Source organism: Symphodus melops (genome assembly GCF_947650265.1).
Source record: "Symphodus melops genome assembly, chromosome: 17".
In the NCBI taxonomy this organism is placed as follows: Eukaryota; Metazoa; Chordata; class Actinopteri; order Labriformes; family Labridae; genus Symphodus; species Symphodus melops.
The window spans coordinates 9,070,884-9,091,537 of NC_136707.1; the positions used below are offsets into that span (position 1 = coordinate 9,070,884).

Below are 20,654 nucleotides of genomic sequence, written 5' to 3' on the forward strand. Positions count from 1 at the left end.
AAGTTGCTCTTTATGTCCACAGAACAGTAACATTTTAAACTGAACAAGGTTGGACTATGCTAACATTAGAATCGCATTAACCTGCTGTACAGAATTAATTTTTGCTGTCGAATGCAAATGATCATTATATGCCATTCTGTATTTTGCGGATTAGCACTAAACACAAAGTTCAAGCTAGTCCTAGTGTCATTAGTTTAGCAATTTACACAATGGGAATAAAAAACTAGATAATGATGATAGGCTACTAAACAAATGTATGGCTGAGAAGGTTATCATCACCAAGAAGGAGACATTTGTGTTCCCCAAATGTCTGGGAAAGGAATCCTCTGACTGCTTCTAAAGTATTAAACTAAACTTTGAAGTGTCAGCCTCTGAGATGGAAGTGCAAACGCTCCTGCACTAAGTAAGAAGGAATGAGTTTCTGGGGACATTTATCTTTTTATTGGAAGCTAACGTGCAGTCGTTTGGTTTGGCCAAAGTTGCCCTCATTAGAGTGCTAGCAAGGAAAATAAAAGAGCATGCTGTAAATAGTGCAGCCTTTAAGAGCCCAGCTGGAGAAAATGGTTTAAAACCCAGAATCATGTTTCAGAGCAGTACTGCTAAAACACCAGAGTAAATAAAATCCCCTTTCCCAATAACATACGTGTCCTCCGCCACTGTAAGTTAAAGATTTATTTTCCATATTACAACATACAAGTTCACTGCAAAAAGATTTTCAGGGAGACTTGAAATTGATTTCAGCTTTACAAATGTGATAGAAAAAGGTGAAATTTGAGAATATCAAAGGGATTTCATTGTAAAAAAAACCAACCAAAAAAAAACACCAAGGCACTGACAAACAAAGAGAATGTAGGCTATAAAAAGCTGTTTGTTGTGAAGGTATGATTGCAGTTTGAATTGCTCACATAAAATACAGTACTTGGAAAGTGTGTGAAGTGAGGTAAACATCTCAAGAGCTTTCTATGTCTGTGAGCAACTTCTTCCAAAGACCACATGAAACGTCCGTTCATACCAAGTGGCAACCTTGCAACCTGAACTGTTGAAAAATGAAATCAATCCAGAAGTGCAAATCCTGCAGTTCGTTCAGTGTCAGCTTGAGGCTGGCTACAGAAGCACGGGAAGTCACATATGCACCCATTAAAAGAAAAAAGCCCGGTCCAGAAAAAGACACTGGCCTGACTAGCTCATGTTTCTATAAACATATTTAACGGGAGATGGATTTTTTGACAGCTCATCCATTTTGATTTTTTTTGAAGGAGTCACAGTAAGAGTGTAGCTGGTCTGACAAATAGGCTCAATGTAACCCTTTGTCAAGAGGCGTAGGACCTGCCTCCTTTCCAGCTCTTAGCTTGCTGATGTAAAGTTAGAGTGAGACAGCTTTTCCAGCATGGCGACAAGCATCCAAAGCCCCCTGTATTAACAGGTAGGTGATGACACTCAGGGTTACAGTTTATGGTCCACATTATGGTCACAATGACCCTGAAGGCAGAATAACATTTGATTTTGCAGTTGTTGCATGTGATTAATGTGAGGGTGGCTTTCAAACTTACACAAAAACAACGTTTTCAGAGAGCTGCATGTGTGAACGCAAACAACTTTTTCACTCTGACTTTATCCAGTTTCTTCTGCCAGCCTCCTCGTATTTTTTTTTTTTTCATAGAGAGTCCAGGTAAGCTGACGTGAGAAGGCAACAGGATGTAGTCAGGTGATTACAGCTCAAAGCGAGCTGGCGGAAACGACGTTCGTATACAAATCCTTGAGCTGGCACTTCACGTTAGCTTGAGTACGGTTGAGCTGTGCATTAAATGGGTCAGGTTATTCGGAGTTTCTTTTGCCCAGATGTAATTTTTCTTCATCTGTAGCATCTTCTTGGTAAATCTAATTCATCATTGCAAAACAAATCGTATTAGAATGTGACCAATCCCATTCAGGTTTTCAATGCCATGCAGCCATTACAGTTTTACACACTTTAACACAAAGACGAAGAAGAAGACGAAGAAGACAGAAAGCATACCTTGATGAGACTCATGGTGAGAAGAAAAAAATAAAACTGTAAGAAAAGTAATGCTGAGAGAAATGTAACTTCCACATGTCTTCTATTATTTTGAAAACACATTGCAGTGACTTTTTAAATCTGTGCTAAGTAAAAAATAAATTATTAAAATGCATTCCTTGTTCAAGTCCAACCAACTCTCCCACCCCTCTCAATTTTGTGCATGTAACCACGCACCGCTCGCTCCCTCAGTGGCATAGGGATCGTGGGTACGACAGTACGTTCAGTCCAATTCCCAATCTTGACAAAGGAAAGGGAGGCGGAAACGAAAAGTCGCTCTTCATTTCCAAAATTCTTCGAGATCCCCCTTGCTCATTCTGACATTACTTTCGGCTGTTTTCTTTTAAATGTTCATGTCACTTTCTGATTCTCCGTCATACGTGTTGCCATCCTTCTCTTGCATCGCTTCCTTGCATCTCTCACATCTTGCGAATGACTAGAACGGTGGTGAGAACACCAGCCAAGAAAACTCCCACTGTCTGCCATGTGGGAGTGCCAAAGTAGGACCGAATCCCCTCCTAATATTTAAGAGAAGAAGAAGACACAAATATTAATATGCTTCATAAATGCAGAAATAGCAAATGATGATTTTGATCCGCTCATCAGCTTCTTACCCAGCCGCCTTGCTCCCTGATCCAGTTGATCACATTTTCCCGGAGGTAGTCCATGGTCCAGTTGATTATTGTTCTGATGATATCAGGAACTTGGGTCATAAGAGCCTGTTGGGGTGTAAATGAGAGATTCTTCAGACAGGCCAAATTCCATCACACAAATATGAGCAACTTTTATCGAGAGGTTAGAAAGAACAGAGCTGCTCACTTTGATGACAAGGCGACAGGCAAAGTAGAACAGGGCGACCACTCGGCCCCAGTTGAACCTCCCATCTGAAAAGATCTCCACGGCAACTTTCACAAACATGTCTTTTGTGGGACTGATTGACGGGTCGTTTATCATCCTGGGGGAAATCAGATTTAGGAATAAGGGACACACGTTTTTATAGAAATTCCTTAGGATTTATAATTAGCCAAACTGAAACTGAAATTGACAAACGGGTTACTCACCTTTGGAGATCTGCATTCCCATCGAGCTCATCACCGATCTGCTGCAAGCACTGGGCAAGCTTCTTGTGGTTCGGGTCACACAGCTCACCTCCACCCAGCTGTGCCCGGGTCACTGTAGTTTTACTGCCTTCATGCCGCCGAACCCGCTCATAGATAAAACTACACAGAGAGACACATTAAGATTGAAAACATATCCCAATTCATGAATGGGCATGCATTCCAAAATATAAAAGTATATACTTACTCTTTCAACAGAACAGCTCCCACCTCCAGTATCTGATCTTTAGTACTGCCTGAAGGACAAAGGTCAGTGTCATGTCATTACAATGCTGATAGATGACAACTGATTCAAAACAACTTGTTAAATAACTAATAAGTAATACTTGTGGGTGATGGTACACAAGAACGTCTCATGCCAATCATATCCATGTGTAAACAAAATAACAGGTTTCACTGTGCTGGCTGAGGTTAGAAACGCAAAAGATTCACTGATCAACTATTTTAAGCCAAAATATTCACAGAGGCAGTAAACGCAGCTCTTGTAAGAGTTGTTGTTAAGTTTAATTGCTCAGTCAATGATGATCTGTTACATAAATAGACACCTGTCTTCATGATTTATCGAATACCAAACAATTCAGCCAAAACCTCCTAAAACAAGTGTTTCGGTTTCGTTTAATACTTTGTGCTCCCCTCGCTGGTAAGAGTTGTGTTATCTATCCGGACAGCGACATGTAAAGGTAAAAGGCTAGCTTGAGCTAACATTTAGCCTAGCTCGCTTGCTAAGTTCAGTACTAATGTTACCCCCCCATGAGGGCAAACAACATAAAACCAAAAAACACCGTTAAATTATTAATATTTCAGCTGATCTATGCCAATTTGATCATTGACAACAGTGTCAGAGACAGTTTAATATTTATGCTAACTGTTACCTTGATCGCCTCCTCCCGGGTGTGATGCCATCTTGCGTGTTTAGCTCTCTAGTATTTCCGTACACTCATGTGACACCGTTTTATTTGTTTGTGCTACAGCTGCCGAGCAGAGCGAGTGTGAAAGCTGCGCAAATGTGCGTAACATTTGACGTGAAGTGTGATGTCATCGCGTCATGTGGTCTGCGAACCGCAGCACAAAGACCACGTTTGGAGGACAACAAATGAAATAACAGTGATCCTCCTCGAGTCCCCCACCCGCCGATTTACGGCGTCCTTTATTAAATAAGTTAAATGAAACGTTAAAAAAAAACATGTGGTTTCATTTTATTAGCCGCGCCTTGTCGGTGACGTCATTTCCTGTCCCTCGCTGTCTTCCGTGCGTCGCGCGCATTCACAGGCCTCTTTACGACTCGGCTGGCAAAGATGGCGGATGCACAAGTATGTCCAAGACAACGGCGTGGTGAATTTAAATTGATATTTAAGCCTTTCAGGGATTACTTTAATCAAAGTTTCTTGCACGGATGCTCTAAAATGACCGTTATACACGATCATCGGCGATTTGTAACCACAAACTGCCTAAAATAAACGACGTTTGTTGACACCCTCCTGCATACCCTCGTGTAACGTTGAGCTAGCCGGGATGCTAACCTGCTTAGCCTAGCTTGCGACCACGTATTCTGTTACTTACTGTGTTATTTGGTCCTTTCTATAGATGCTTAATTTGCGGTTTCACACCAGACAAAACCAATTAAACAATATATTGTAATGCCAGTATTACTCTTTTAATGTACTCATTGACTAGAGGAAGTAGGAACTAGTTTGTGAGGCCGTGTGATTCACTCAGGACTGGTCATGTACGTATTCGTTTCGATGTCTAAACGTGCCGATCTCTTCAATTTCACAGACCGAGCGGGCTTACCAGAAACAGCCCACAATCTTCCAGAACAAGAAGCGTGTTCTGGTAGCTGATGGTGGCAAGGAGGTCAAAGAAAAGCTCCCCCGCTACCACAAGAGTGTCGGGCTGGGCTTCAAAACCCCAAGAGAGGTGACTTATTTCTTATAGTTAAACATCCACTTAATAACCTGCAAATGATGTTTTTCTCACGATGGTCTTCCAAGCCTGCACGGTTCTGACGAAAGTGCCTTTTGGCATTACTGATGCACTAAAGAGTAACAGTATTTACTTGAGGGACATGTGATGCAAAGATTTTAATGCTTAAGCTATGCTTCTCTTTTTTTTCTTCAAACAGGCTATTGATGGCACTTACATTGACAAGAAATGCCCCTTCACTGGAAATGTCTCCATCCGTGGCCGAATCCTCTCTGGTCAGTTTTAAACTTTAAGTTTGAACTTTGAATATGTTGTTGGCGCTGGCTTGGGATGCTTCAACACGGTTTGCTTCATATTCTGGTATGAAACACAAAGTTAAAGCACAAGATGAAAATGTAACTAGCGAAGCAGCAACCCAAGCCAGAACCAGAGTTTTTCCCAAGCTAAACTGCTTTTCTTGTCACTATCCTGCAAATGATGTTTTCTCACGATGGTCTTCCAAGCCCTCTGGGTTCTGACGACACTGCCTAAAGGCAACACTGATGTAGTAGAGTGGCAGTCTTATAGTTGAAACATATTCTAAGGTGCTCCGTTAGCAGTTGTGTAAACTGATTGATCCCTGTTTGTCTTGTATTTTTCCTAACTTTTTGTTCATTTCCCCGCTACAGGTGTGGTGACCAAAATGAAGATGCAGAGAACAATTGTTATCAGACGGGACTATCTGCATTACATCCGCAAGTACAACCGCTTTGAGAAGAGGCACAAGAACATCTCTGTCCACCTGTCGCCTTGCTTCAGGTACTGCTCTTCAGATCCTATCATGAAAGCTAACTTGAAACGCGTGTTGTGCTTTAGAAACTTTGACAGTTCTCTAACACCAAAGGCTTTAAGAGTTTTCATGCTTTTCAAATGATCATAATTAGCTGCAAATGATGTTTTTTCTCACGATGGTCTTCCAAGCTCGAGGAGCCTTGACGAAACTGCCTTTTGGCATTCACTGATGCAGCTTAGCTTTTCAGTTCTTGTTCAAGCATAGCTTAACCTTACATCGTTGGATCTTGGAAACATGCACCCACCAACCACCGTCTATTTTATTTTTTCTGCAGGGACGTCACAGTTGGCGACATTGTCACTGTTGGAGAGTGCCGACCACTCAGCAAGACAGTGAGGTTCAACGTCCTCAAAGTGACGAAAGCTGCTGGAGCCAAGAAGCAGTTCCAGAAGTTTTAGGTGTGACATAGAGGCTTGCTTGGGCTGATTAGTCTCACTGTCAAATAAAGAGTCTTGTTTAATATGCCTCTTCATTGCAGTTTTTGATATATACCACCACCTTTGTGTTTTAACAACAGATGAATATCCAAAGGTCTTCTCACTCTTGTCAATTTTAGTGCTTACAAACAATGAGACTTTACATCTGTTGTAAATTTGTGACAATATTTGATGGCCTCGTATCTGAATCAGTCTGAGCACTGAATATCAACAGTTGACATCTGAAACGAAATAAAATTGGAATAAAGGGTGAATTTAAATTGGGCCACGTTTGTGTGATTAAGGGAAGTTCTATAGAATATTCTTGAACTAAAGGATTTCTTTTTGACTGAAGTTAGACACGAAGAAAAACACTTGACCTTGTCTTTAATTTTGAGTTGAAGTTTACAGAAGAGACTTGAAGGGATACTTCGCCCATTTGCATGAAGCTGTGTATCATTAGAAACATGGTGGTAGTGTTGAATGGTCATGAATCCAGCCCTCATTTTGTCCTGAGACGAGAAATGTTTTTCTTTGCCTGGAAACATTTCTTCATGTGATGCAGTATGATGCTTTTTGCATCGCATGAAGAAAACTTTCAAGCAAAAAAAAACACGTCTCAGGGCAAAAATGAGGGTTGGATTCATGACCATTCAACACTACTACCATGTTTCTAATGATACACAGCTTCATGTAAATCGATGAAGTATCCCTTTAAGATCAGAACTGATAAATAACTGGGGGAAGTAACCTCATACAGTTATAAGACTCATTGGAATGTAAAATAAACAGTACACAAGTTCAGAGATGTGGAACTATGCACATAACTGGTGTGAAGTAATATCTACACAGGAGTAGCACTGAACAGCAGAGTACTGCACAGCAGGCACAGAAACAATGTGCACTTAGCTTAATAAGGTGGGTAGGTGTCAACAGTCGTTTTGGGCAGAAACATCTGAGGCTACGGTGCCTGACCTTCAGAGGGAGGACTTTTTCAGCATGATAACCAAAAACATGTAGCGCATGGGGGATTGAATCATACCAACAGTTCATTTCCCCTACATTCAAACATCTGTATCAATTGAGAGCAAAACACTAAAATAAATTAAAAAAAAACACAGGGTAGACCACAAAATTGAAAGTTGATTTCTTGAAACTTTTTCAATTAGGTACATTACATTAATACAGCTCAATAGTCTGTAAGGGATGATATTTCGGCTCAATCGTTTCTTTCTCATTAAAGTGCAACAATCCCATTTTTTAGCAGATAAACAGTGGGTATGGAAAGTATTCAGACCCTTTTAATTTTTCACACTTTGTTCCATTGCAGCTATTTTCTAAAATAACAAAAAAAATTCTCATTAATGTACACGGCAACCCATCTTAACGGAACACAACAAATGTAGACATTTTTGCAAATTTATTAAAAACTAAACTGAAATATCACATGGTCATAAGTATTCAAACCCTTTGCTGTCAGTGACACTCATATTTAACTCACATGCTGTCCAGTTCTTCTGATCCTCCTTGAGGTGGTTCTGCTCCTTCATTGGAGTCCAGCTTTGTTTAATTGATAGGACTTGATTAGGAAAGGCACACGTCTATATCTGTCTATATAAGACCTTACAGCTCACAGTGCATGTCAGAGCAAATGAGAATCATGAGGTCGAAGGAACTGCCCAAGGATCTCAGAGACAGAACTGTGGCAGGGCACAGATCTGGCCAAGGTTACAGAAGAATGTCTTCCTAAGAGCACAGTGGCCTCCATAATCCTTAAATGGAAGTAGTTTCAGACGACCAGAACTCTTCCTAGACCTGGCAGTCCAGCCAAACTGAGCAATCGTGGAAGAAGAACCTTGGTGAGAGAGGTAAAGAAGAACCCAAAGATCACTGTGGCTGAGCCCCAGAGATGCAGTAGGGAGATGGGAGAAAGTTCACTGTAGCCCTCCACCAGCCGGGGCTTTATGGCAGAGTGACCTGACGGAAGCCTCTCCTCAGTGCAAGACATATGAAAGCCTGCATAGAGTTTACCAAAAAAAAAAACACATGAAGGACTCCCAGACTATGATACGCCCTGACCTAAACTCAATTGAGGAGCTCTGGAGAGACCTGAAAATGGCTGTCCACCAACCTTCACCATCCAACCAATTGAGGATCTGCAAGGAAGACTGGCAGAGAATCCACAAATCCAGGTGTTCAAAACTTGTTGCGTCATTCCCAAGACGACTCATGGTTGTACTAGCTCAAAAAGGTGCTTCTACTCAATACTGAGAAAAGGGTCTGAATACTTATGACCATGTGATATTTCAGTTTGTCTTTTATAAAAAATTTGCAAAAAATGTCCAAGTTTCTTTTTCTATTTTTTTTCTGTCAAGATGGGGATTTTAATGAGTACTTTAATGAGAAATAAGATCAACTTTTTTTTATTTTATCAAAAAGCTACAATGAAACAAAAAGTGACAAATTTAAAGGGGTCTGAATACTTTCTGTACCAACTGCATAAGTCACATTCTCCTCAACAGTTCCCAACAAGAGAAGAAAGATCCTTTTCCCACTATCTGCTGGTGAATGCATCCTTGGTCGGCTTTAAGGAAATTTTAACGAGTTATCTATCTCCTCATTCCCAGTCCCAGAAAACACGAGTATTGTCAGCTCTCTTCACACACAGCCTGAGGCACGTTTGTTGTGTTGATTAAGATTCCCTTTTAGCCTTGGGAGTGATGAAGATTATCTGTACGTTTGTCCATCAAAGGTCTTTGTACAGTACATCTTGGAGCTGCTGTTTCTTTGCTTCATTTTCACAGATGAAAATATTTTTCTCTCAGTGGTGAGAGTCAGCAGGGAGACATCTAAGAGTCTGAGGAAGCCGGCCCTCCAGGACTGGACTTTGACACCCCTGGTCTAGACTCTATCAATCTACTGGCAATATCTGTATGCGTTACGCAATTTCATAAACAAAAATCCACAACCTGAATAACTAACACCAAATCTCAAATCAGAATCTGCTTTATCAACCATGTATACTTACACAAGGAATTTGTCTTCAGTAACTGTGCACTCTCAATGTACAAAATGTAAAACATTGAGTAAGCAAAAGGACAAACAATGCAGAAAAACTAGTTCATGCATTTGTTACCTCCAGGTTGGATTACTGTAATTCTCTTTTAGCAGGGTGCTCTGGTAAATCTCTGCAGCTCATGTACTGACTAGAACTAGGAAAAGGGACCACATGATTCCTCTATTGGCTTCTCTGCTCTGGCTCCCTATAAAATCTAGAATAGAATTTAAAATCCTTCTTCTCTCAAAGCTCTAAATGGTCAAGCACCATCCTATCTCAAAGAGTTAATTGTGCCGTACTACCCATCGAGAACGTCGCGCTCCCAGAATGCAGGCCTGCTGGTGGTACGGTTTCTAAATGTACTATTGGAGGTAAAGCCTTCAGTTATCAGGCGCCGCTCCTCTGGAATCGTCTACCAGTCGGGGTCAGGGAGGCAGACACACTAGGTACTTTCTAGAATAGACTTAAAACTTTTTTTTTTTTTTTCTATAAATAGTTAGGGCTGGCACAGGTAGAGACCGGCTCATAGTTATGCTGCTGTAGACCTAGACTACCGGGGGAACTGGTACCTTGAACTCTTCTCTCTCTCCCTCTTTCTCTGCTTTCATATCGTATTACTGGATGTCACTATCTTTAATTTCAGTTACTAACCACATCTTTTTCTGGGAGCTCCTGAGCTCTCTTAGGTTCCTCAGTACTGTTGGTGATGATGGACTGCCCAAACACCCTTTCCTATCCTATCCTTCTTTCTGCATCTTGTCCCATCTCCCCCATCCCATTTTCAAGCCCATTTGCAGCTTTGGCAGACGGCTGTTCCGTCATGAGCTGTTGAAGATTTCTGACTGTTAAGGTTTTTTTTTCTTGCCACGCTATGACGGATGGGCTCTTGTAATATAGCAATAAAGTATGGTCTTTTACCTGCTTTTTGTAAACATAACGATGAGCATTGTTTTTTTTTACCTGCTCTTTTGAAATGTTAACAGACAACGAGTAAGGTCCTCTACCTGCTTTTTGTAAAGTGTCTTTAGATAACACTTGTTATGAATTGACGCTATAAAGATTGATGGATTGACTATAAACCAGTCTAAATCATACAATGTATTTCAGTTTTAAGATGGACCTTTCCCTCTACACATTTCTTATTACTGTATGTTTTAGTTTGTCTCAATGATATTAGTCATATTGTAACTGTGCAAAGCAGTGCCTCCAAGTGTTTACAAGTTTATAACACGTTGAATGACATTTAAGTCCAGCAGATGGTAGCAGAGAACTGTTTGTGCAGCAGCCCCAGACTTGATTACAACTAATGACACATCTGTTGAGGAGATCAGTCTACTTAATGTGTTTTTTTTTTGTTGCACATATTTGAATAAGTAGTTATGGAGACTGATGCTATTGACTATACAGCAAACATCGGACCTATTGTGCTGTGCAGGTATGTAAATGATCTGATGAACTTGTTCATGTTTGTACAATGTTGACTGAGTAAGAATGTTTCTCATTTACAATAGTGATGAATAAATGAGTACAGCATCCACAAAGAAATTTATACAAACTACTGTTAAGTTGCCATTACCATCATGAACTTGATACAATCTGTGCAAATTTTATTCTTGATTTTATGGAATCAATTCTCTTAAAATCCCTCTTCCTGTCCTCTTTTCTTGTACTAATTCGAGATCAATTCAATGGCAGCATCAGTGAGACAAAGACACACAAGCATGATTTTAGACAACACAACATGTTGATAGAAAAGGGTAGAAATCTGGATTTAATGTCCTTATTGCAACAATCAACAATGGAAACCGAAAAGAAGAAGATTCATGAACTGATTCATGTTTTTCTCGAGTAACTTTCAAGCATTTTAAATGTGAGCAATCATTGTTATCTGATGGTCTAAACATCCCTGCAGCCATAACAAGATCTGACCTCCTTTCCTTTGTTCATGTTTAAGCTTCATAAAGCTGAGTGGTATTTAAGATCCAAATGCATGCAAATAAACAAGCTGCAGCAGTCATTTGCATGTGTCCTTATTTCAGCTTGAAAAGATGACAGCTTTTTTTTTTTTTTGTATAGGCATCACTGGGAACCCCCACCCTTCCCCCTGTCTACCATGTACCACAGCAGAGGCGTCACTATTAACATAATGATGCTGTGGATGTTGATCACCAGTGAATATAGACCATATGTCAATGACGTGGAGAGGAGAAAGTGTCTCATGGGAGCTCAACCATGTAAGTAACTCCATCCTCCAATGATTAGCAGAGCAAGCAGACGTCATCTGCTAGCTTGTTTCATAATAACCAAACATTTTCCTCAATTACAGGTTTTATTTTTGCGGTTGAACAAAAAAGAAAATACCTCACAGACAAAGCTACAATATTTACCTGACCAATTCTAACCACAAATTGTCCTCTATTGTGCCAGGGGTTTTCCCAGCTCCATCTCCCCGACATTGCAGGAAGGTGGGAGGGACTCAGGATGTTCTCCAAAATAACAGGCCCCCTCTCATGAGCAGACACCCCAGGGAGCAAGACGGCCCAGCAGGCCAACCAGCCCCTCATGAGTAAATACATGCTCCCACAGAGAGTTTGTTTGAGAGCAGAGGTCGGAGAACTAAAAAAAAAAAGCCTAAAAAAAACCCCCCCTTCAGAGTTGACATAAAAGTCCAGAGCTGCGTGTGTCAAACTGTGATGAATATGTGCTGTTGGTCTTGACACCAGTTATCAACTGTTCTCCTTGTTCTTCTTGAACTTTGGGCTTTTGATAAAGTCATACATGGGATATCCCCATCCACAAATCCTGACAGTGATGGCAATATTTACAGTATATGAAACAAACAAAAAAGGCTTGAGAAGCCATAGTGATGTAATAGTTTGACTTTCTGTGTTTTCAAAGTGAATGGAAACACTGAGGTCACCAAGCAATAAAACAAATGTTTGGATGTCGGGAAAGCATTGTTATAGAGTATCTTTCAGGCCACCGAATTCTGTCATACATACATGATGCACTGATTGTTTTTAGTTTGATTGCATGTTTTATATTGTTTAAATACAATGTTTCTTTCTCAACTGCTGGATTTGCTCCCCTAGTCTTGGAGAAAACAAAAAAAAAAAAAAAAACACACCCGTGTAATTCTCCAGGTGGTTTGTGTGAGTTTCAGTGATGGAGGAGCCATACCAGTCTAATTTTCCATTTGGAGGCATCTGCAAAAGGTGAAGGTGGACAGTTAGATTGAGATTTAGGGCTCCATCTGTCACCAGCCGACAACGCAACCCGGGTAGCGAGGTCAGAGATGGCCCTCTCTGCGCTGCCTTTCCTGATTGTGACAGAAAACCACACACACACACACACTCACACACATGCACCCATGCCGCAGTCTTTTGAACTGTCTCACTTCGCATTCCTCCAGTTTGCCAACATGTTTACCCAGTGTCAGGGAGCATGCCTGCAGTCGTGCTTCCTTGTGTATCTAATGGCAGGGATGTTAGCTCAGAGGGTCAAACCAATGAGGGGAATAGCTGCTATCATAACAAAGTCCTTCTGGTGTCCCAGCAGGAGGTAAGGACAGGGGAGGTGGGGGGTCGTATAGTCCTCTGTTGGAGTCTGGGTTGTTTGGAGGCTGTGAGCAGCACCCTGATGGTGTTCCTGCCAATCTGCAGCAGCAAAGCTGATGGGCTGAACAGATGGAGGCCATGTTATACAGTATGTAGAGGATCCTGAGCTGTAACCATACACTGTAAATATTGGGACTGTAACAGATGAAGGCCAAGCAGGACAATTGTCCTCATCTTCAGAAGGTTTCTGTACAAAGTATGCAGATGCTTTTAATGTCTGAGATGAATGTGAATTCAGTTATTCTTGAACTGTATCTGTTGATGGTAAAAAAAAAAAGGTTAACAGGAAACTTGATTGATCAGCACAATGAAAAAAAAGGAGGACAATATTAAACAGTATCCTAAATTGTTGGCTATTAATATATGGATTAAAAAGCATCACTTTATTGCTTCTGCAGGAAAATGTAGGGGCTGATTGTATGTTTACAGGCTTCTTGTTAACTCAGTCTTGTTCAACACAAAGTGAGTCACTTTTATTTGATACTTTTCCTCGTCAGTGTTTCTAAAATATCAAAAGAGGTGAAATAATATACTGTATGTAAAATCATTTCCAAAATGTGTTTCAATATTATTTCAAAGTAAAAGAGGATTACCCAAGTACATACGGAGAATTAAGTCATTGTGTTAATATTTTGGTCATGCAGTAAAAGCAGCATTGGTTCAACGTGCATAAATTGCCAATTAAAACCAATTAGCTCAACAATAATTATTATAGCTAGAATTGTTTCCAATAGATCCCTGCTGGGAATTGTCTCAGTCGTCATACAGGCATGAATTTAGGGAATAATACAACCACTGTATCCACCATGAAAACCTACTGATGTTTTTAAGATCATTCAGTCTTGAATTTAAACGTAAACGATGTCCATGCAACAAGCATTTGATTCCTTCTTACTAGTTTTTCTTTAACTGCAATATAATAATCTGCATCTGTATCCAGCATTTGTCTGCTTAGGTGCACAACAGGAACATGGCGGGCTCTATTTAGGGTCAGTGCAGGTTCACACCACACATCTGGACATGTCATCAGCCCTTTTACAGCTATCAGCAGCCCTCCAGATGTGCACAAAGATGGTCTGCTGTCTGACAACATCCTATTCACAAGACATAGGATTCCCCTCAGTCACAAAAATATGATCATGGCTATGACCACACTGTGCGGACACATTAAGAGGTGGTTTAATAGGGCTTTCTGTCAGGGTTTTTGGTATCAGGATTCAGTGAAAGTCAGTGAAAGTAGATCTGCTTGATAATGAGCATGTCAAGATCTATGACTTTCAGGTTAGAGGTTCTGGTCACAGTTGTCAGTGTGTGGTATCTGCGGCAGCACGGTGAGCTGCTTAACTGATTTGAAGTGTTTTCCCAGATGTGGATGCTGCTCATCACTGACACGGAGCTTTCATCTGATCAGAACTGCTGAAACACGTTTCCATGAGGATCGTATGTCTGCGCCTACTATGTGAAAACACAGACTGCTGATTTGTATTTCAATAGTAAAAATCAATCTGGAGGGCAACGTTTCAAACCTGCTGCATGATTCCTGCGGAGCTTCATGTCCAGGCGTATCGATTGCAAAAAAAACTTGATTGATGTCGCTCACCTGGCCTGTCTTGTAAGCGGAGAGCTCTGCAACGCATCCTAGATTTGCACGCCAGCTCCTAATTCAATATTCTCATGTTTTGCCGTGTCCATGCCTGCCCGTCAGACAGACTGCGTGTCTGACATGTGTTAGAGCTTTGGGCACCTCCAATTTTACACCATGCAGTCAGATCAAAGTCGAGGGCTGGCGCTGGCAAGTCACAGGACAGGGTGTTTGCGTGCAGCAGAGCTCTTGGGTCATGTGTGAACCATCCAGCATGGCTGTCAGCAGAGCATCCCTGGGGTGTGCTCGGGCTGACTGATGACCTCACACTGGAGCCCCCAAAACCTACCGTTCAGAAAATATGCAGGATCTGGACGGCATATCTCACAAGTGAAGCACATCAAAAAGAATGCTAACTTGGGGCCTGCAGGATGAATTCATTTATTTACACAGACGTGCTCTTTGGTAGCTACAAAAACAGAACTGGAATTCTTTGTATATGGCCATAAACAATAAATTAGGACTTCATAAATACTTAAAGTTGTATCCTTTGTTTGTAAGAGTTTCTGGCATTTTTTCGAGCTTGCGTTAGGGAGGGTAACAAAGAAAATGTAAAGTGTAACACTTCTCACTATAAAAGGTAACAGGAGAAACTTAAAGCAACGCCCCAAAGCAACAGTTTACGCTGCTATTGAGCGGCTCCTCTCCAGTAGTAGGAATTCACCCTGGCAGATGGCGGGGCCGAGGCCCTCGAGGCCTCAGGCAATGCTACACCCTGGGACCCGGATACTTAATCGCGCCCTGTTGAGCCTCTCACCTGCTGCTCTGCCTGCTCACAATGTTATCTCATCTCCCTGACCTATTGTGGCTCCCATCGCTGATAATGACAGTTGAGAGACCAACACAGTGCTGCAGCAGAGACTGGCTCTCCCTGGAGAGAGGCAGGTTCATGGGAAACCTCGGAGAAATCGATCTCTCCATCTTTCCTCCTCTGGTGGATCTCATTTCTCATCGCAACCTGCAACAGGCCACTGCGGTGTTTGTGTTAAAGGCACATATTGCTTTGATTTCCAAGGCAGCTGTTCCTGTTTTTAGACAGAAGGTGTGGTTGGTCAGTTTACCTTTTTATGTTTATACAATGTAGTAATTGTCAAGAGGAAGTGACTTTTGGAAAAACCTGTCTTTATTTGCTACTGTGCACAAAAACGTTCTTTATTACCAGCAACACAAAGCCATCTAATCCTCAAACAAAAACCATCCATCGAAAATGACATTGAATGCTTTTACAGATGTTCTTTGTTATCATTTTATTCAAAGTGTTTGTAATTAGAAGAGAGAATATTTCCACTCATTCACCCTGTCTCCCCACGAGTTGACAAACTGCCCCCCCCCTACAGATTTACAGCCTTCGGTAAACCACAGTGACGGCTTTCTGAAAACCCATAGTTCTCACAACCGACTTTACCAAACCAAACTGTTGTGGCAAATCTAGTTGTCTACAATTTCTTTTTTCTTTTCTTCTGTTTCAATTTTCACTTGGCATTTTCCCTGAGAAAACACCATCCAGTTCCTGTTTGACCTCGGTTCCCACCGTCTCACTCAGATATTGTCACAGTGGCCCAGTTCTCACTGCGCTCTGCTGGAGCATTCATTAGACTCTCATTCGGAGTGTGCATCTCTTCATCAGACAGTTGGACAGAAAACTGTATGAATCACATGACCTGTTGATCCAATTTTTGACATTATCATGTGTAACAAATATAAAGTCTATTGTTTGACATATCATGTGGAAATTATTCCCATATTAAATAAGATAAAGAACAATACACAGATCAAGAAGACTATTCTTTCCTTTGCATACTGACAAAAATGAAAAAATGAAGGACTCCAAAAACATTGGAGTTGTTTCAACTCCTGTAGCAGTGACTTTGGTGCTACCTGCAAACAAAGTTGTGTAATTTTGATTCAGGTAATGTGTATTATAATACATACTTGACACATGTTTGCCTTGAAAGGAGAATAAGAGGCAACCATAGGTACCATTAGTTATTCCATTTTTAGAACTTAGCAAGCTAGATTTTGTTAAGTGTTAAGGGGAAGTGAGAGAAAGAAGTTTAACGGTGTTTCATGACCAGTTTCTGCATTATGAGACAAAAGAGAGAGATATTAGAACTAAAGCACAAAGAGGAAACAGTTCTTTAGATCACGGACAATGCAAAGAGAAACAGTGTGCTTGATTCTCACCTATCTTACAACTTTGATCTCCTTGAACTTTTAAGATCACTTTGCTGTTACATTTTCACATCAGCTTTGAGGAGCATGTGAGCCCTTGTGTGAAAAATTCTTATATTTCACACAGATTCAAAGCATTGTGGTTTATGAAATGTGTGATTCAGTAAATCTGGAAAGTGTTTGCCTTTCAGCTTTGAAGACAATTCATCCTCATGATAAAACTGTGCCTGCGATCATTTTAAGCACAGAGATGTCTCTTATGAAACTCATCCAACTTTGAAAATCAAGGGCTGTTAATGTTGCTGCAATTTTATCTGTTTCCATTGGCAGAAAAAGAGGAAGTGAATTTTGGTGACTAACACCAGTAGAAGATTAACAACAGGAAACTGAGAGGACTTTTCTAAATGGTGTCTTTGTGTGAAAAATGAAAATGGAGACAGCTAATTTATGCAGAGATCATGACCCTCATGTCCCGTGGAAATTATGGCCCATGCTGACATGCTTTTTCTGCAGGCAAAACAAATGTTGGCGCTCGAGCCCCTCCCTAAGAAACAGAGTAGACAGGGGGGTTTAGTGTATGAGAAGCCAAAGTGACATAGCTGATAACCTTGTACCATTGTGTGCCTGGCTGACAGAATATCTCTTTTTTTTTTCACCACTGTGTGTATAACATGATGGAGATAACAGCAGATCCCAAACATTCTCCAACAGAAAAAAAACAAGCCCGACATTTTTCCACCACTTAAGCAAACAACAAATCTCTTTATCTCAAGATGGATCGCATATTTAAGACCACCACCATTCAAAGAGAGGAAAGTCTGATGATTGTAATGTTATGTCTCTTGGGGAAAAATGGCATTTGAAACTTTTATAAAAAAAATAAACTGCTAAAGGAGAGAGTCAAGTTATATGTGTGCTAATAACTGTGTACAAATTACAGAAAAACATTCAGCCAATTAACTCCCTCACCATTATATATCAGTGCATCATATGCATTATATTCTTTCCAGCAGAACATTGAAGAGTGATACTTGCTAATGGTAATTGTCAAATGTACTTTATTGTATTTATGTATTTGTTTATTTGACATGAACATACAGGAACATACTGTAAGGGATGTAACGTTTAACCATGCGCAAGTCTCTGATGCACTGCTCTTAGTGTTTTTAGCAAAATGCTAATTTGCAAAACGTGTGCATGGGAGTTTTTTTGTTTTAGCAATGACAGCTTGACAAATAACAAGTAGAAGCTTCATACAAAGCATGCACCAAATTAAAACAACACAGTATGTAATAGGTAATACATTTTGCACACAAAAAGTAATGCATTCGTCAATGGCAAAAAAACAACAACATGTCTTTGATTTTGTAAGAACAAAATCTCACTGAAAAAATATTCTATTAGTCATTGACACCAGCATCTAAAAAGCTTTTCAGCTGTTGGATTATCTCTTTTTTTTCTGATATTTTGTTCTCTTAATTTAGTACATTTCCAAAAGGATCCAAACTGATATTCTGGCTAACAGATGCTCACTATAGCTGCGTCAAACACAAAGTTGATTTCAGTGATCATCCTAATATTGTTGCATGAACTGCCCCACTGCCCATACTCAGTCTATGGAGAGTTCAGGGCAGAGTTTCAGAAATTACATTTCATTGACTCAACATTGGTATGTCAACATTTAAGTAACAGAGGTTGATACTCTTTCATTAAATCCATCGCTGTGGTTAATCTGAGAGTCACATCCTGCGGTCCATCAGAGCCTAGTTTGTTTGCTTTTCACTCATCATGTGGAAAAGTGACTCAACTGAATGTCTAAGACATGGACAAAAAAAACCTAAAAAAATCAAAGGGCCTTTACATTCTAGCGTTGTGGCCCCAACATAAATATAGATCTGTGGAGCATGGGTAAACTTCCTCTGCGTGCACTTCCTGAAAGACAACTGAACCCTGTTCTAAGAAAAGGCTTAGAAAGTGCTTTTATATCCAGACATAAGAGCCAACCAGAGAAATTCAAGCCACATGCTGATCAAGTCTGCATCCATGTCCTCGTGTAACTGTATGTAAAAGCCACAATAGAGCTATTCTCTGTGCAAACCATCCAGTTTTGATATAGTTCAGCCTCTTTTTTTAAATAATAAAGCAATTCTAAGATGTTGCAGAAAGCCAGATGTCTAACCCTGGCCAGCAGTAAGGATACAAAAAACTTGATCCAGACAGAAATATCTCAACAACTATCAGATGGATTAAACATGTTCACAGATATAAAGAATATTGAAGTATACTAAAGTATACATCAAAAGAAATTCAATCATTGTCTGACTTTTCCTGTGACTCCATCAGTGGGTCAAAAACTTGACAATCACAAGACTGGTGCAAAACATTATACATTTGAACGTGCATTCTGAGGGCATTTCTTCAAACTCCACCACATCTAAATATTGCTAGCCCATTTCATAGTGTTTCATTTGAACGTCCCATTCCAAGCAAATAATGTGCATGCTTATCGTCTACTTTAACAGATACTGCAAATCAGTTCAGAGTCTGTATAGTTCAGGGGACATTCAGATTTCAGTTTGTTGTTGGTTCTTGTGTTTTAAGCAAAAGGGAAGATTGCATAATCTCAGTCAATAAGCTATCCCCCTCCTCTCTCTGACAACAATTACACTTGAAATTAATTGATAATAAAACAGTCAAATGCATAAACATACAATTAATTGTCTGGTATATCCTAATAACTTTGATTAATTAAATCAAAAAGCACTGTCAACACATTAACGTGTGTTGACAGTGTTTGGCCAAATGCTTCCTAAATTAAAGACATTCCTTTTAGCCTTGGACATACATTATGTTAATAACTCATAAGCATCCTAACATGTTAATCTAAAGTAAGAAAAAGGTCAATGTTGGATGTGCTAAAAATCAACATGCTAGTATAATCATTGGGAGCCTGTTAGCATGCTGATGTTTGTACAGGCTGTAGTATTACCTTATTGGGTCATTTCCACGAACCGCCTTATCAAGCAAATCACAGTATCTTCTTAGGATCTTAAAGGCATCTTTTAATCTTTTCCACACTGCTGTTTGTTTAAACAATGTAGTGGACACTGCTTCCCATAAGGTCATGTGTTGAAACAGTTTTCATCTCTTATGATCTCAGCACTAAAATGTTCCTGAGAATCATGTCTGTTACTGTATTGTAACTGAGAGAGGATTATCTTGCTGTATCCACTAATTCAGGGCATTCTACAGCTTATTTTTGATTTCCTGCTCCATGGCTTTAGATGACTATCTCTAGTGGCAGCAGCCCAACTGCAGCAATCCCTCAAATAAAAGGGTCCCAAAACTCAGCACCCTGAGAAACATTACAGCAGGTCTTAGAAGACATAGCAGCCCATTATTGGACACATGATTGGGGAACAGAGAGTCTATGAGTGAGTTTCAGCCACCCAGGGAGAGTGGAGAGGAAGTCGTGCAGATGGAGGTCAAAGTTGCGGCGCTCACATCCTACTCACTACTTGTAGTGTTATTCCAGTCCTGGCTAACACTGACGGGATTGAGGAACACGTCCAAGGAATCATCTGGAAAGGCCTTTCTTAAATCTCTGTTTCCAAAGGAGATTATTATAGCGAACTCCACCAGCCAGTGAAAACGAAGGCATGAAATGACACTAAAGCCACAGGACTTTACAAAGAGTTATCAGATGTGGTCATTTTGGTAAACTTGCTATAAAGCCTTATAAAACTAGCATGAATCAATATAATTAGACCTTTTTATGTTCTTAAGTGTCATTTGTCATCTACATTGCAAGTTTCATGCCTTG

The 20,654-nt window shown here is 40.3% G+C and overlaps 2 protein-coding genes across 3 annotated transcripts; one reads left to right on the forward strand and one right to left on the reverse strand.

Annotated features, from left to right (window-relative positions):
• Nucleotides 1-657: 657 nt before the first annotated feature.
• On the reverse strand, nt 658-4,280 carry LOC306838567 (apoptosis regulator BAX-like). The gene is made up of 6 exons (XM_079366798.1): nt 4,044-4,280; nt 3,359-3,407; nt 3,115-3,273; nt 2,873-3,008; nt 2,668-2,772; nt 658-2,571 (listed from the first exon to the last, which is right to left on the reverse strand). The coding sequence occupies exons 1-6, from the start codon at nt 4,072-4,074 to the stop codon at nt 2,473-2,475; spliced, it is 579 nt and encodes a 192-aa protein (XP_079222924.1). The 5' UTR covers nt 4,075-4,280; the 3' UTR covers nt 658-2,472.
• A 92-nt stretch (nt 4,281-4,372) lies between these two features.
• Nucleotides 4,373-6,386, forward strand: rps11 (ribosomal protein S11). Of its 2 annotated transcripts, none has more exons than XM_079366800.1 (5): nt 4,373-4,481; nt 4,948-5,088; nt 5,294-5,369; nt 5,763-5,892; nt 6,201-6,386. In XM_079366800.1, the coding sequence occupies exons 1-5, from the start codon at nt 4,467-4,469 to the stop codon at nt 6,322-6,324; spliced, it is 486 nt and encodes a 161-aa protein (XP_079222926.1). In that variant the 5' UTR covers nt 4,373-4,466; the 3' UTR covers nt 6,325-6,386. The 2 variants fall into 2 exon arrangements, with proteins under 2 accessions (XP_079222926.1, XP_079222925.1); XM_079366799.1 differs by having other exon boundaries at nt 4,459-4,503.
• The last annotated feature ends 14,268 nt before the right edge of the window (nt 6,387-20,654 follow it).

Coding starts and splice junctions, on each gene's coding strand:
- LOC306838567 (XM_079366798.1), bottom strand. CDS start 4,074: ATGGCATCACACCCGGGAGGAGGCGATCAAG. Junction 3,274..3,358: donor GGAGCTGTTCTGTTGAAAGA/GTAAGTATATAC, acceptor CTCTCTGTGTAG/TTTTATCTATGAGCGGGTTC. Junction 2,773..2,872: donor CCTGTCGCCTTGTCATCAAA/GTGAGCAGCTCT, acceptor ACACCCCAACAG/GCTCTTATGACCCAAGTTCC.
- rps11 (XM_079366799.1), top strand. CDS start 4,474: ATGCACAAGTATGTCCAAGACAACGGCGTG. Junction 5,089..5,293: donor GCTTCAAAACCCCAAGAGAG/GTGACTTATTTC, acceptor TTCTTCAAACAG/GCTATTGATGGCACTTACAT. Junction 5,370..5,762: donor CCGTGGCCGAATCCTCTCTG/GTCAGTTTTAAA, acceptor TCCCCGCTACAG/GTGTGGTGACCAAAATGAAG.